At 54.3% G+C, this 14,493-nt stretch overlaps 1 protein-coding gene across 6 annotated transcripts in view; it reads right to left on the bottom strand.

The window, feature by feature from the left end:
* MYO15B (myosin XVB) overlaps positions 1-14,493 on the bottom strand; it is a 137,958-nt gene that overhangs the window by 30,845 nt on the left and 92,620 nt on the right. For 5 of the 6 annotated variants that reach the window (XR_006285871.1, XR_006285870.1, XR_006285869.1 and 2 more), the window contains 17 exons: positions 14,038-14,257; positions 11,258-11,376; positions 10,335-10,394; positions 10,007-10,082; positions 8,954-9,072; positions 8,179-8,297; positions 7,341-7,482; positions 7,098-7,209; positions 6,303-6,496; positions 5,667-5,779; positions 5,479-5,542; positions 5,115-5,187; positions 4,686-4,762; positions 4,221-4,297; positions 1,046-1,176; positions 300-394; positions 10-87 (listed from right to left, as the gene is read on the bottom strand). Coding sequence is in view for 1 of the 6 variants with exons in the window: in XM_043528668.1 (XP_043384603.1) it covers positions 10-87; positions 300-394; positions 1,046-1,176; positions 4,221-4,297; positions 4,686-4,762; positions 5,115-5,187; positions 5,479-5,542; positions 5,667-5,779; positions 6,303-6,463; positions 7,098-7,209; positions 7,341-7,482; positions 8,179-8,297; positions 8,954-9,072; positions 10,007-10,082; positions 10,335-10,394; positions 11,258-11,376; positions 14,038-14,257 (1,836 nt within the window). In the remaining 5 variants the exon portion in view is untranslated. The remainder of the gene's footprint in view (positions 1-9; positions 88-299; positions 395-1,045; positions 1,177-4,220; positions 4,298-4,685; positions 4,763-5,114; positions 5,188-5,478; positions 5,543-5,666; positions 5,780-6,302; positions 6,497-7,097; positions 7,210-7,340; positions 7,483-8,178; positions 8,298-8,953; positions 9,073-10,006; positions 10,083-10,334; positions 10,395-11,257; positions 11,377-14,037; positions 14,258-14,493) is intronic. The other variant, XM_043528668.1, reaches the window with a different exon arrangement.

Below are 14,493 nucleotides of genomic sequence, written 5' to 3'. Positions count from 1 at the left end.
GGAACTCACTGTGAACGTCCTGATTCTGGTGTTGTATTCCAGGGCCCCTGACAGGGAGATCACCATCCGGCGGGAGCCACGCCCCTTCTGCCCAGGGAAAGCACAGCGTCAGATACAACCCCCACAGCGCCCACTCCACCCTCCACCATCTCCACCCCAAACACCTCCCGCACCCAGCACCCTCCACTCATGTCCCATGGCATCCAACCCACCTCCTCCACCCTACACAGCTCCCTCCTCCCCATGCCACCCCCACCCTGCATGCCCCAGACCACCCCACTCCTCCCCCTGCCAGGTACCAGAAGTGCTTCCATCTCCACGCGGAAGGGCAGGTGCCGGCGGCCGCCGTACATGATCATCTGCCGCAGGTTGCCATAGCAGGTCCTGGCTAGATCTGTGGGAAAGGGAGAGATGCTACAAGCCGAGGAAGAGGAAGGGCTAAGCAGCTAATCTCCCTGGGCCGGGTCAGCCTGCAGGCACCAGACCCAGGTCAACACCTCTGCTCTAGTGGAAGAGACACCTAAGCCCTTCGCAACAGAAATCCACCCAGGGCAGCACAGGCCTCTCTGCCAGTGAATGATCATGTATCAGAGATAGAGCGAGCTGCCCTGGGCTGTGCTGGGGTTAGCAGGGGACAATCGGGGCACAGGAGGTTGCAGGGGAGGGAGGAGGACTGGCAGCCTCCTCTGTTCCCTGTGTTCTTATAAGACTGTCATCCCAAGCTCCTCAGATCCCTCCACCCAGCCGGCCGATGGGTACAGTTCTAACTAGATCACAGGCCACACTGACTTCAAAGGGAACTGGATTGGGCCCCTGACAATGAGTGATCTGTCCAGACCCATCCATCCAGGCAGAGCCCCCAGCAGCCGCCTACTTTGTGCTAAGGGATACTTTTCAAACACTGCCCTCCAGTAATCCAAGCGCTCCATCAACTCCCCGACGCTCCCAGGACAGCTGCTTTCTTGGGGAGAGGGAGATCTAATCTGACCAACCCACCTCATCCCAGAGCCAGTGCAAAGAGCAGGGGCTGGGAAGCAGCTGGTACCTTGGTGAGTGCTGGCTGGATCGGCGCTGGCTTGCTGCAGGAATTTGGTGGCGTATGGCATCAAGGTGTTAGAGGGAAGGAAGAAGCCGGTGAGCAGGCTCAGGAGCTGCCAGCCACGGATACAGCTTTCCCTGCAGGGCACAGAGAAACAAAGGACACTGGATCACCAGGTATGGTAGTGAGGGAGGCAGGGGGAGAAACTCTCACACAGAAGGGGGAGGGACACCCTTGGGTGGAGAGGGGGTGTTGAAAAGAACTACAACCAATGTCACCAACTCACAATTTTATCATGAGTCCTGTAATATTTGGGGGTTTTCTTAAAGCTCAAGTTCCTGGAGCCATGAGATCCGGAGAGGAGCTGAGCTTTCATTTACAATACAATGGTGTGTCTAGCCCGTCTGGCTGCAGACAAAAAGCTTGAAAACTGACCCTTAAAGGTTCCAGCACTGGGAGGCTGATAGAGGGAACCTGCCAGGGATTATTCTTTACATTCTCACGAGTTTTAAGTGAATCTCAGTATCTGGCGGGAGACGGAGGAGGGGAGAAAAAAATGGTGTCCCCTTCAGGAAGGGGCTTTAGTGGAAAACCGCTCCACTGCTCAGATAACACAGGGATGTCTAACAACGTGGATGCCTGGCTGGAGAAGGAGGAGGGGAAGGGATTGATGGAGGGAGAAAAAACCCACAGTGAAAACAAAACCCTCCACTGCACACACAATCCTCCCCCCGGGGACAGAGAGCAAACCACCCGGGATGGAGGTCAGTCACATTGGTTAACACGTGGCTGGACGGGGCTCTGCTACCGCGGTGCCGGGGAAGGTACAAGAACCCGAACAGAACAGAAACCAATGAGCATGAGACGGTTTTCTCGATCATTTCAGCCAGAACAAGGAAGCTCAGCGGCTGCCAGGTGAACTGGATCCACGTCAGGGACCTGCAGCAGTCACACCGGGACCCCCCTCAGGTATCGGCACCCTGTTGAGCTGTACGTCCACACACAGGCCTTGTCTACACACACAAGTTGTACTACTCCAAGGATACCAGTGTAGTTATACTGGTACAGTATACAGAGTGGTACAGTATACAGGTACAGAGTGGACACAGTTATAGCTGTGTGAAGGAGAAGTAATCCCCTTCCTGATCAGGAATTGGCTGCTGTGGTCTAGCCCCCTTTATACCTGCATCTGCAGTAGGGTTTGTACCAGTATAACTATTTCAGTAGAAATTCTCCCCACACCTGGCAGTTCCCCCAGTACAAAGCCTGCATGTAGACCAGCCTTGGAACCAAGATTCAGGCTCTGCCCCAGGGAGCTCCCAGTCCTGGCGATTGACCTATCACATGGCGCTGCAGGAGGACAGGGACGGATGTGATAGCTGCCATTCAGCCTTGGATCAGTGGTACCTGGAGGAGAGCCAAAGGCGTCTATCCCCAGGAAGAGCAGCGATAAGGCACAAGAACGCACACCAATAACTGGAACTGCTGCAGCAGCCACAGGAATGCAGGGGCATCCTTAGAGCCATCAGCAGCTTATCAGGGAGCTCAATACAGAGGCAACCGGGACTTATCAAATCACCAGGGCAAAACATCTGCCAGTGCAAATACACCTCAGCAGCTGAGACAGACAAGAGCATTGTTCCACTGAGTCACTAACCCCAGCCCCATAGTTACAGTTTAACTTCTTCAGAGCCATAGCCCCGGAGTGATGGACTGATGGGGTGCACACGCAGAGAGCTGGACATGCTTACAGGCATCCACAAGGTGTCCCGATAAACTGCACGGCTTATGGTAATGTACATGCCAGGAGGTGAACGCCAGGCAATTACTGCTTTGTAGTGGGGCCCACCAGGGTAACTTCACGGACTGCAGGAGATTTACTCCTGGTTTACACCAGCGTAAGAGAGGAGAATCTCAGGCCCAATGTTTCTGCATTGCATGCGCTGATGAAATAGTTGAAAAGTGACTCTGCCCCTACTCCTTAATCAACATTAAGGTGACTGGGCAACAAAATGGCAGATGAAATTCCATGTTGATCAGTGCAGAGTAATGCACGTTGGAAAACATAATCCCAACTATACATATAAAATGATGGGGTCTAAATTAGCTGTTACCACTCAAGAAAGAGATCTTGGAGTCATTGTGGATAGTTCTCTGAAATCATCCACTAAATGTGCAGCGACAGTCAAAAAAGCGAACAGATTGTTGGGAATCATTAAGAAAGGGATAGATAATAAGACAGAAAATATCATATTGCCTCTATATAAATCCATGGTACGCCCACATCTGGAATACTGCGTGCAGATGTGGTCGCCCCATCTCAAAAAAAGATATATTGGAATTGGAAAAGGTTCAGAAAAGGGCAACAAAAAATGATTAGGGGTATGGAACAGCTTCCAGATGAGGGGAGATTAATAAAACTGGGACTTTTCAGCTTGAAAAAGAGATTACTAAGGGAGGATATATAATAGAGGTCTATAAAATCATGATGGGTGTAGAGAAAGTAAATAAGGAAGCGTTATTGTATTTATTCCTCACAACACAAGAACTAGGGGTCACCAAACAAAATTAATAGGCAGCAGGTTTAAAACAAACAACAGGAAGTATTTCTTCACACAACACACAGTCAACCTGTGAAACTCTTTGCCAGCAGATGTTGTGAAGGCCAAGATTATAACAGGGTTCAAAAAAGAACTAGATAAGTTCATGGAGAATAGGTCCATCAATGGCTATTAGCCAGGATAGGCAGGGATGTGAAACCATGCTCTGAAGTGTCCCTAGCCTCTGTTTGCCAGATGCTGGGAATGGGCAACAGGGGATGGATCACTTGCTGTTTACCTATTCGGTTCATTCCCTCTGAAGCACCTGGCACTGGCCACTGTCAGAAGACAGGACAGATGGACTATTGGTCTGACCCAGTATGGCTATTCTTATGTTCTTAACATTCCCCCCATCTCTCTCTCTCACGCACACACACACTCACTCAACCTTCCTGCCATTGTGGGTTTCCCACACTTACCACCCTCACTCTCTATGGCCACAGGGCCAGCTCCCCACTCCCATCATAACCATGCAGCCAGGAGGTTGCCCTCCCTGTGTTCTCCCAGTCCCTCCCTCCAGCCAGGTAGCCCACTCTGGGCACGCGCCCATCTCTTGCCATGGACAAGCCCTCGGTACTCACGGCTTGGGATTCTGCGTGATCTGCTTGATGACCTGGCAGTAAACCTCATCATGCAGGTTCTTCTTCTCCTTGCAGAGCTGCACATGGGAGACCAGCATTAGAGGGGCCAGAGCGCCGAGCCAGTCCCTGTGACATCTCCCAGGCACACACAGGGGACCCTCAGGGCCTCACCAAAATCCACCCAGGGGCTCCCATTCACTGGCCTCTGAGCCTTCCTGGGACTGGCAACCATCTGACCCAGCAGGGAATAGACTGCTCCATCATCATCTTTATGGAGAGATGCCCAACGAGGTGAAATCATGGGTTCTCCTTCTCACCAACCCCCATTCAGATTCCACCTCTCCCCCTGAGGAGGCCAGTTCCCGGACCTCTGCCCACGCACACCCCTGTTTCCTGGAGAGCCCATCTCCTGGCTTCACACTCCCTTCAGCACCCCAGCACGTTACCGTCGGGATGACCACAAACCTGAAGAATCTCATAGACGTAATTGATCTCGGCCTGGTTCTTGAGGGTGGGCTGGTCTCCCATGAACCTCATCAAAGCTGCAAGGCAGGAGCCAGCATTAGACTGGGACTGGATGGGTGGAAGGTGGGGCTGATGAAGCCCTGGTGTGTGGTTCCTGGTGTGTCCAGCGGGAGGGGTGTGGATCCAAACGCTAGAACACAATCTCGTCTCCCCAGTACGAGCACACTAAGCACCAGGCAAACGTGTTTTACGGAGCACATTGCTGTTAGAGGTGAAAGTGACCTAGGGCCTCTGCTGTCCCTTCCCACCAGGTTATTCTTCCCTCCTCTGATCAACAGGCATCTTTGTGTGGCCACTGGGACTGTCTAAATCAGCCCCACTCCAGGCTCCTGCAGCCCCACCCCTTTATGCCCCAGGGCAGCGACTTACTCATAAAGCTCTTTGTCGCCAGCTCGTTCATCTCGCTGTCGGAGTACTGAAGCAGGGACTCCTGGATCGGGACCTGCAGAGTGGGAGCCGCGGGGGTGAGTGGGAGCACAGAGCGGGGTGGAGCTGCACAGGGGAGACGCTGGCCTTGCTGGGAAGTGCAGGCAACACAGGAAATCCCAGCATGGTCGATGCACCCTGCAGGCCCAGGAACTCCAGCCCATCAGCCCTCGACTCCAAACCCCACTCCCCACCCCCGGCCCCCAAATAAACACACTGCCCCATCTGGGGCAAGGGGAGGTGGCCCTGGGCTGAAGTTCCAGCTGCAGACTCACCCTTCCTTTCTGCCACCTCCAAATACACCCACCTTGGTGTGCTCGACCAGGGTAGCTGGGCTCCTCCTCTCTGCACTCATCCCCTTCCATCCCAGCCTAGAGAGAGGGGACATTTGTTTGGTACAAGAAATGCCCACGGCTTGCTCTGCGCAGGCAGGGGCTGCCTGCGTGTACACACGCACACACATGTCCACGGGCAGAAGGGGCCCGGGCTACTCACGTGGACTGGGCCTCCCGGAAGTGTGCCATGGCAAACTCCACCATGGTGTAGTGATGGGCGTCTGGGGAGAAGGCAGAGCTGGTGATTTCCGATGCCAGGCTGGGGACAGAGCTCTGAGGGGACAGATACCAGACCCGCCCCCAATGTTAGCTCAGGAAGGGCCTCTCCACCACCAGTCTCCTGCTTGAGGCTCACCTGTCTCTCCTCTGCAGAACCCTTCCCTTCCCCAGGTGGGCCATCCCCTCTCTCCTCCAGGGATCTAGCTAAGGTACTCATCTGTTCCCCACACAGCCTTTAATGGATTATCCTCAACACCCCTGTGAGGCAGGACAGTGCTGTTACCCCCATGGTTCGGAGGGCGACCTGAGGCACAGGGAGACTAAGTGACTCAACCAAGGTCACATGGGCAGTCCGTGGCAGAGTAGGGAACTGAACTGGGGTGTGCCAAGTCCTAGGCTGGTGCCCTAACCACTAGACCACTCTTCCTCTCACCTGTGCACCCCTACTTCCCTCTGGGTATCAGTCACTGGCAGTACCCTCCTGCCAGGTAGTTCCCTCTGCCTTTCCAGAGACCCTCCTCCAACAGCCACTCCAGAGCCCAGCCACGTCTCCCCGCACCCCACCGGGAGGCCTCACCTCCCTGCTAATACTAGTCTCCAGCTGGTCTCTTTTCAGGCTCTTCTGGAGCCTCTCCTGTCTGTCCATGTGGGTGCTGAGGTAATCGGGGGCTGCCGCCAGCTGCACCATGCTGCAGGGAAAGAGGCCGGAGCGGCCACCAATGGAGCCGAACTGCCAGTCTGCCAGATGTGGGTGAAGAGAGGGACAGGTCGCTATCAAGGAGCATGACAGCATCAGGTAAAGAGCAAGGAGGGGTTGTGCTTCTGGCAAGCACCTCTGAGGGCTTTACAGGTGGCAGAGAGCCTCATGGCTCCCCGGAGTAACATCCCTGCTATGCGAGCAGGGAAACAGGCACAGAGCAGCGAGGTATCTTGCCCAGAGTCACTCAGTGAGTCAGTGGCAGAGCTGGGCGGGAGGGCGCAGAGGGGAGCTCTCCTCCCCTGCTCTAACTCCTAGACCGCTCTTCTCATGCTGTGCCAGGCCGTTGCACGCCTCCACCCCTTAGCTCCCTCCAGATGGTGGCAGATGGTGCTGGGAAAGGCACTAGAGGATCTTCCTGGTACCCCGTTGGCAGGGGCTGGGAGGAGGAAGTGGGGGTCTGCTGGTTCTGATGCTGGGCAGGGGCAGTCCCAGTGCCCGGATTACAGCCCTCCCCTTGCCTGGGTCTGTTTCCCGGCAATGCTGTGTTACATAGCAGAACGCCCCCTGCATGGCAGGTGGAACGTCTGGGATCCAGGTCTGGGATGGTGGGCCCCTGGGCACTGCAATTGTGGGTTGATTCCCGTCCTGCCCAGCTTGGATCCATGCTCTCACCTGGCTCCAGCCCCTGCATGGGCAGTAACTGGATGAGGTCACCCTTCTTGAAACTCAAGAGGCTCTTGTCATCTGTGACATAGCTGCGCAGAGCAATGACGTAGTTGGAGTCCTGTGGGGGAAGGGGACAGTGAGCGGGCTGCTGCCTGTCTCTCTGGTTCCTCTGACTGACGAGTCCTCGTACGGCACTTTGCCCTGCCAGGGCCACACGCGCTCACTGCCGCGCCTCAGCCGCTCCCTCACCTGCTTCAGCTCCTGGAGGAAAAGCTCCACCATGGCCTTGACCTGCCGAGCCTTCGCCGAGTGCAGGATCAGCTGCTCATTCTTCAGGGAGAACTCCAGGCTGCTGCTGCCCCTCAGCTCCACCGACAGCACGTCTGCAAAACTGAAAACGGCCGAACATGCTCCAGCCACCAGCACCGGGGACACCTCCACCGCTCGCTCGTATCACTGGGGCGACCAAGGGCTGGAAGGGCTGTTCAGTGTTTCATTAGCATCACAATCCCTTGTGCAACTGCCCCCGGGGAGAACAGACCTGGCAATGGCACTCGCATCTTGCAAACGGAACACAAGGCAGGGGAGGCTGAAAGGAAACTAAACAGCCTTAAAAAATTGATGAGGCCAGCCCGCAAAAATCACCCCAGAAGGGCTGAGCAACACTCTCCAAATGGCGGCGTGTAGGCAGGGAAGCTGTGGTCCCTTCTCAACAGAGACCCTCTGCTGGCATCACCCATCTTTCTCCTGCTCAAGGAGCAGAGCTCCACACGCTGACGCAGCAGAGCACATTCTGCACGTCACCATCACAAGATGAAAAGGAGTACTGGGGGCACCTGAGAGACTAACAAATTTATTGGAGCACGAAAGTCTGTAAGTACTCTAAGCCACAAGTACTCCTTTTCTTTTTGCGAATACAGACTAACATGGCTGCTACTCTGAAACCTGTCATCACAAGATGGCGCACCCAGAACTGCCCGATAGCGAGGCAACGGACCTGCCCTCCTGCCCTGCAGGAACCACCCCCTGCACATTTAAGTCCTGCTGCTGGCTCCACCTGAACCCACGTCTGGGCCCAGCCCCTCACCTGTAGCTGCAAAGGATTTTCAGGTATTCAGGGCTGAAGCTGGCTGCTTTTGCCATCTTCAGCAGCCGGAGTCCCCGGTGAGAAACACCAAGGAGCTGGACGTCGCTTCCTCTTTCCCCCTGAAAGAAAAATCCACCCACAGGCAGGTCCTGACCACGGGCCCCTGGCAGAGACCTTAGCATGGGCCCCGTCTGAAAGGATGCATCTGGGGAGACCTTTTCTGCCATATGTAAAGGTGACACGGTACTGCCAGCCCCTGAATGCAGCACTCTGGTGATATTTCTACATCAGTCTGACAATCAACAGGCACAGCAGATAGGCAGAGACCGAGGGACAAGACTGAGCGCTAAATAGGCCAAGGGACGGATGGGGGCATGCTGGGGGAATTGACTTGTAGGCAATGAGAGCATGGCAGGTGTCAAGTACAGAGCCAGGACAGACAGGGAGATATGAGAATCAGAGGGGGGTGGACAGATAGACAAGGAGAAGAGACAGGAGAGGGAAAGCAAGACATAGACAAGGGAAAAGAGTTGATAGGGAGAGCATATGACAGATGGATGGGAAGGGATACAAAATGGGACAGAGCTGCAGAATCAGGGTTTTTAATACCCCATGGTGTAGAATGTTTGGAAATTGGGGTTATATAAAGAAAGGGGCCAGGGGCACACGCTGAGTTGGGCCTGTGTTTGAATTTTGATTCCCCCACTATCCCAATGCTTGCGGGGGACGGGGGGAATGCTGATCTGGGGTTTGGAGAAGAGACAGACAGACTCACCTTAACTGAGAAGAGCCGGGAGAAATAGTTGGCCCAGTTATCCCGAGCAGCCACCACAATCCTCTTCTTTATCCCATCCTCTAGAATGGAGGAGGTGTCCGTGCCGACCTGGAATTCTGCTGCCAGGAACAGAAAGCAGAAGCTCTGTCACCAAAGGTAGGGATGGCCTAGCCTCTCCACTAGGAGTTCACATACTAATTGTGCTCAGCTAGCGAGGGGCCCAACTTGGAGGCCTTCAGAAATTGGGCTCCAGTGGTGAATTTTGCAGCGGGAGCCCATCTCTACCCAAAAGCCACCACAATGGGACCACCTGGTCCCTGGGTCTCCAAGTTGCCCTATTCCCAGCCACAGTGGGAGGGGCTGGTCCTGAATATCAGGCCCCCCTTGTCTGGGCCAGTGGCACTCGGTCTTCCCCACAATAAAAACTTCTCCTGCCTCCTCCCTCCACAGCTAACTTCCTGCCCCCTGCTGGTGCCTCTTTCTGACTAAGGAAGCCCCCTGTGTCTGAACGTGCCCTCTTCAAAGTAATATCCAGCCCACACGGCGTGTCATTGCAGCCCCCTTCCCACCAGCACAATCCCCAAAGCCAAGCCGCCTTTGCTGGCTTGGCAGGCGCTGGGACAAGGACACTCCAGTGCGGTTCAGCACACACCTGTGTGACTCGTCCCCTCAAAGCCGGCTACATCCAGTGAAACTCCCATTGAGGCAATGGGGTTAGTGGATGGAGCCTGGTGGCAGGAGCGCCAAACTTCTAATCAGTCTCTGCCTCCAACTCATGATGCAGCCTAAGGCAACTCTATGTCACTGCTCTGTGCCTCAGTTTACCCCCATCTAAATGTCTCTGGGTCACAGATCCGCCAAGAGGATTAGTTAATGTTCCCAGGCTGCTTTGCAGATACAAATGCTGCAGGCTTAATGCTAGTGAAGCCATCCTGCCAATACAACTCCTACTCCCTGCAGCATCACCCATGCCAGGTTCTCTCATGTAACCCTCTCAGCTCCTGCTAGGAGTTCTGCATCCCCGCCTTGGGGAAGAACCAAGCCACCGGTTACCCAACAAGTCTTTCATCTTGCGCCTTTCCTCCTTGGAGATCCGGATGCAGGACTCCGAGTAAGTATCTTGCATGATCTGCAAAGGAACAAAGCAGATGGGATTCCACTGGAGATGTTTCTAAATACATCAGCCCAGTGGAGTCTCTGAAGCTGCATATCAATTAGAGACTCAGGGAGGAGAGAGCAGGTGCATGGCTTGGACCAATACAGGGGAGGGACCAACATTGTTAATGATGAAGATGAGGAGGCAGAATGTTAGAGAGACTAGTGAACAGAGAGGATGGAATGGGACACACACACACACACACACACACACAGAAACACTTACCTGCTTACATAGAAGGTTCAAGCAATACGGGTGACTGAAGTTTTCTTTGGGGTAAAACACCTGCACAATGAAAACATCACCAATGTTAGACTTGTAACCACAGGTTCTCCCATGGGAACTGTTTTGTGATCCAGCTGTCCTACCACCAGACAAAGGGTCAACCTCCAGCTTTACACTGGAGACAAAGACAGCAGTGCTGGGGATAGAGAGCTAAAGGAGAAAAGACTCATCACCAAAGCAGTGGAGCAATGGGAGAAGCCTGGCCACGTCAGCGCGTGCTCAGCTGCCAAACATGCTCGCGATAATTAAGGAAATCAGAGGGCTCTGGAGGATCAGTCAATCCACATGGATGCTCCTAGGTACCATGCTGGCTAGGGCTGGGAGGAGTCAGTAGGTGTCTGTTGGTTCCAATACTGACCTGGGACTGTCCCAATGCCCCACCTCCAGCTCTGCAAGAGTCCTAACCCTCCTCTTGTGTGGGTCTATTTCCCAGAGATGCTGTGTTACAAAGTGGAACGCCCCCTACACGGCAGGTGGGACATCCGGGATCCAAGAAGAAAGAGGCAGCTTACAGAAATAGGTCGCTTATATGTGCTTTTCCTCCATTGCTCACATTTTACAAAAGGTGGGCAACCATACATGTGGAAACTGAGGCATAGAAAGTGGCAGTGATTTGCCCAGGGACACACAGCAAGCTAGGAACAAGGGATCTGGGTCCTGACTCCCAGTTCAGTGCCTTCCCTACCCACTGGGTCATACTGGGCATACCACTGCAGCTGGCTTTGTACTGTCTCCAGCACAGATGGAGCACAAGGCAAAGCAAGGTTTCCCTACGGCTGCAGATTTGGGGGGGTGACTGCACCCCTCCCTTCCGCAGCTGGCACACATCCTTGCAGTGGGAACCCCTGGGCGACAGGCCATACCTCTTTGCGGAGGAAGATTTTCCAGGGTGTAGTGGCATATGAGAAACTGACACTGGCAGTGAGCTTGTAGAGCTGTGTCTTGATGCCCGCATCTTCTTCTGCCATTGTCCAACCAGAGCCTGGATGGGAGGAAAGGAGAGTCAGGGGAGCTCTGGGGCACCATGGGAATGCTGTGTCCCCAGCCAAAGACTCGCCAGGACAGGAGGGAGGCGCTGCATCGTCTCAAAGAGCTACATTTTCAGAAATCAGTGACCAGCCTGTTCTCACTAAACACGTGACCTCACGCACAAAAGGGATAATGGCATGACTTATCGGGCATGCCTGGCAATGTTTATACACAGTGTTACATATGCAAAGTCCATTCCAGGGAAAGAAATGAGGAACTTGAGAGTTCCAGATGGAACAGCTGCCCTCTTATGCTTACATATCAGAATATGGCCTCACTTTATGCCTTTTTAAATGATTGTTTGTCAAATGATCTAATAGAAACTCTTATACAATCTTACAGACAGTGAGTTACCAGTATGGCACGTAGAGTCTTCATGCTTGGCTTGATTTTTAATTGTCCAGGAGATTGACTAAACAATCTAGGTTTGAAGACAATCAGCTGGGGAGTTTTAAAGTTACAAATGTTTACATGCAAATGGTCTCAACTTTGACACCTCAGAGTTTGGAGACGGCCCACAGACTAAAGACATCCCAAGGTTAAGACTTCCATTATAATTCACTTAGGCATTTTCAAATATCTTGGTTTGCCTGGACTTTCCTCAACACCTGCGTTTTTAGAACGAGTGGGAGAGTCAGGAGGGGCAGTATTCTACAATAGAGCAATTTCTGCCCCATGATAATTGCCATGCACGAAGATACTTGTGGAGGGTGCAATACAAATGGAGTGTTTATTTACAGTAACATCTCCAGTGCTTTTAGTAACATCTCTTAGCGCTTTGCACATCATTAGCACGCTCTTCCCTTGAGGAGCGCAAAGCACTTGATGAATATTTATGAATAAATGGCTCCTGTTGTAATCCAAGGCAAAACTCCCAGAGAATGTAATGGGCGCATCCCAACTCCTCTGTAAGGTAAGGATCGGCTCCATTTTATAGGCTGATGGAGAGTCCACACAGCAAGCAAGACTGTGTCTACACTATGGGGACTATAATGGCATAGCTGTGGCATCCACCGTAGCTATGCCAATGTAGCCCCGTAGCATAGTCGGTGCCTGCAGTGAAGGAAGGGGTTTTTCCCACTTCCCCAAGCAACTGCGGCTAGGTTGATGGAAACATTCTTCCATCTAGCTGTGTCTACACTGGGGGTTCAGTTGGCATGGCTACTGTGCTCAGCAGTGTGGATTTTTCACACCCCCGAGCACTGTAGCTATGTCAACCTCAGTTTTAAGTGCAGCCCAGGCTTAAATGGCAGAGCCAGGAATAGAGCCAGATCTGTCTCCGAGGCCTATGCTCTAACCACTCAACAACAATGCTGCCTCTCAGACACATCAGTCGATTTCTCCGAGTGCGTTGGGGTGGGCTGTGATGCAGAAGGAGCCCAGCCCCTCGGGAGGGCTCTGAAAGGCAGGATCCCTGTGCTTCACATTCCTCACCATTCCAAAGTGCGTCACCACTTTAATTGCAGCTTTGATAACGAGTCTAATACTGAAACTTGGCTGGACTTTGGCAGAGCTTCAGCCCAAAGGTCCTTGGCTTTTCTTAGCTGTAGTGAGATCCGCCCAGCCCCTCTGACGTTTCTACCAATTGCATTCCATTGCACTGACAAGCCAATTTAGTGCTGGCTAAAGTGGCTCAGTCCACAGCACCGGAGGGCGAGGCCCTCGTTTTACCCGCAGCACCAGCATGAGATTCCCTGACACCGCACGACTGGGATGCCTCAACCGGAGTCGAAGGGCCTGCTCTACGGGACAGAGGCTGTTTCAGGTCCTACGGCCTGTTCACTCCTTGGCCTGTCGGCTGACAGCAACAAACCAATTACCATGTGTGCCCATGTGCCCACTGGGAACTGGGCTAAGACCCCCCAAACTCGTTCCACACACACCACTGAAGGGGAAGGGTGTGGCCAGAGGTGAAAGTAAGCCGGTACGCCCCGGTACGGTGTACCGGCAAGAGCTGGTGCACCGTACTGGGGCAGCCCGGCTTCCCCAGGGGGCAATTTAAAGGGCCTGGGGCTCCCAGCAGTGGCTGGAGCCCCAGGCCCTTTAAATTGCCTCCAGAGCCCCGCTGCTGGAGCCCTGGGGTAGCGGCTGCAGGGTTCCGGCGGCTATATAAAGGGCCTGGGGCTCCCCTGCTTCTACTGCCCGGGCCCTTTAAATAGCCACTGGAGCCCCACCGCCGCTACTCCAGGGCTCCAGCGGCTACTTAAAGGACCAGGGCGGTAGAAGCAGGGGAGCTGTGGGCCCTTTAAATAGCCCCCGGAGCCCTGGGGTAATGGGGGCTCCAGCTGCCTCTGCCGCCCCGGTCCTTTAAATAGCCACTGGAGCCCCGCCGCTTCCCCAGGGCTCCGGCAGCTATTTAAAGGGCCAGGGCGGTAGAAGAGGGGAGCCCTGGGCCCTTTAAATAGCCCCCGGAGCCCCGGGCTGCTGCTGCTACCCCAGTGGGGGGGGGGCACTTACCTTACAGGGTGGGCTGGGGCTGGCTCTGACCCCCTCAACCCCACCCCTTCCGCCCTAGACTCCGCCCCTTTCAGGGGCCAGAGCTGGCCCCAGGAGTACCGATAAGTCACTCGACTTACTTTCACCCCTGGGTGTGGCATGGAAGGGCCCCGCTCACCTTTCGGCTCAGATTGCTCCGTGGCTTGCTCAGCAGGCAGAAGGGGTGGGGGCAGGAGTGGGGGAGGCGGAGGGATGAAGGAAGCAGCGGGAGCGGCCGGCTGCTGGCGAAAGAGATTCAAGAGAGGCTGCTGCTTTTCCCTGATGGATGTGGCGGTCTCGCCCTTCTTGGTGGGCGGAGGGGGCGGAGCTCCTCTGGGGCTCTTCTTCAGAGAGGAGGGCTGGGAGCAGAGAGAGAAAGCGTTTTGGATACAGTCACACTCTGCCTCTGTGGGTTCGGGGTAGGATGCTCTCTGAGAGCAGCTGCAGGGGCAGCTTGCCAGGCCCTGGGGCAGGAACCACATGGGCAACAATATGGAGCCCCATAAACCGGCAGCCAGGTTACACACAGACATGCATTAATTAAAGCCAGACGTGCAGTAGGCCAGTGCTCAGCGGTGGAGCCACACACAGCACA

Source organism: Chelonia mydas, chromosome 14, assembly GCF_015237465.2.
Source record: "Chelonia mydas isolate rCheMyd1 chromosome 14, rCheMyd1.pri.v2, whole genome shotgun sequence".
NCBI lineage: Eukaryota > Metazoa > Chordata > Testudines > Cheloniidae > Chelonia > Chelonia mydas.
Note: the sequence above shows the minus strand (reverse complement) of the source record. Positions and strands in the feature narration are given on the sequence as shown.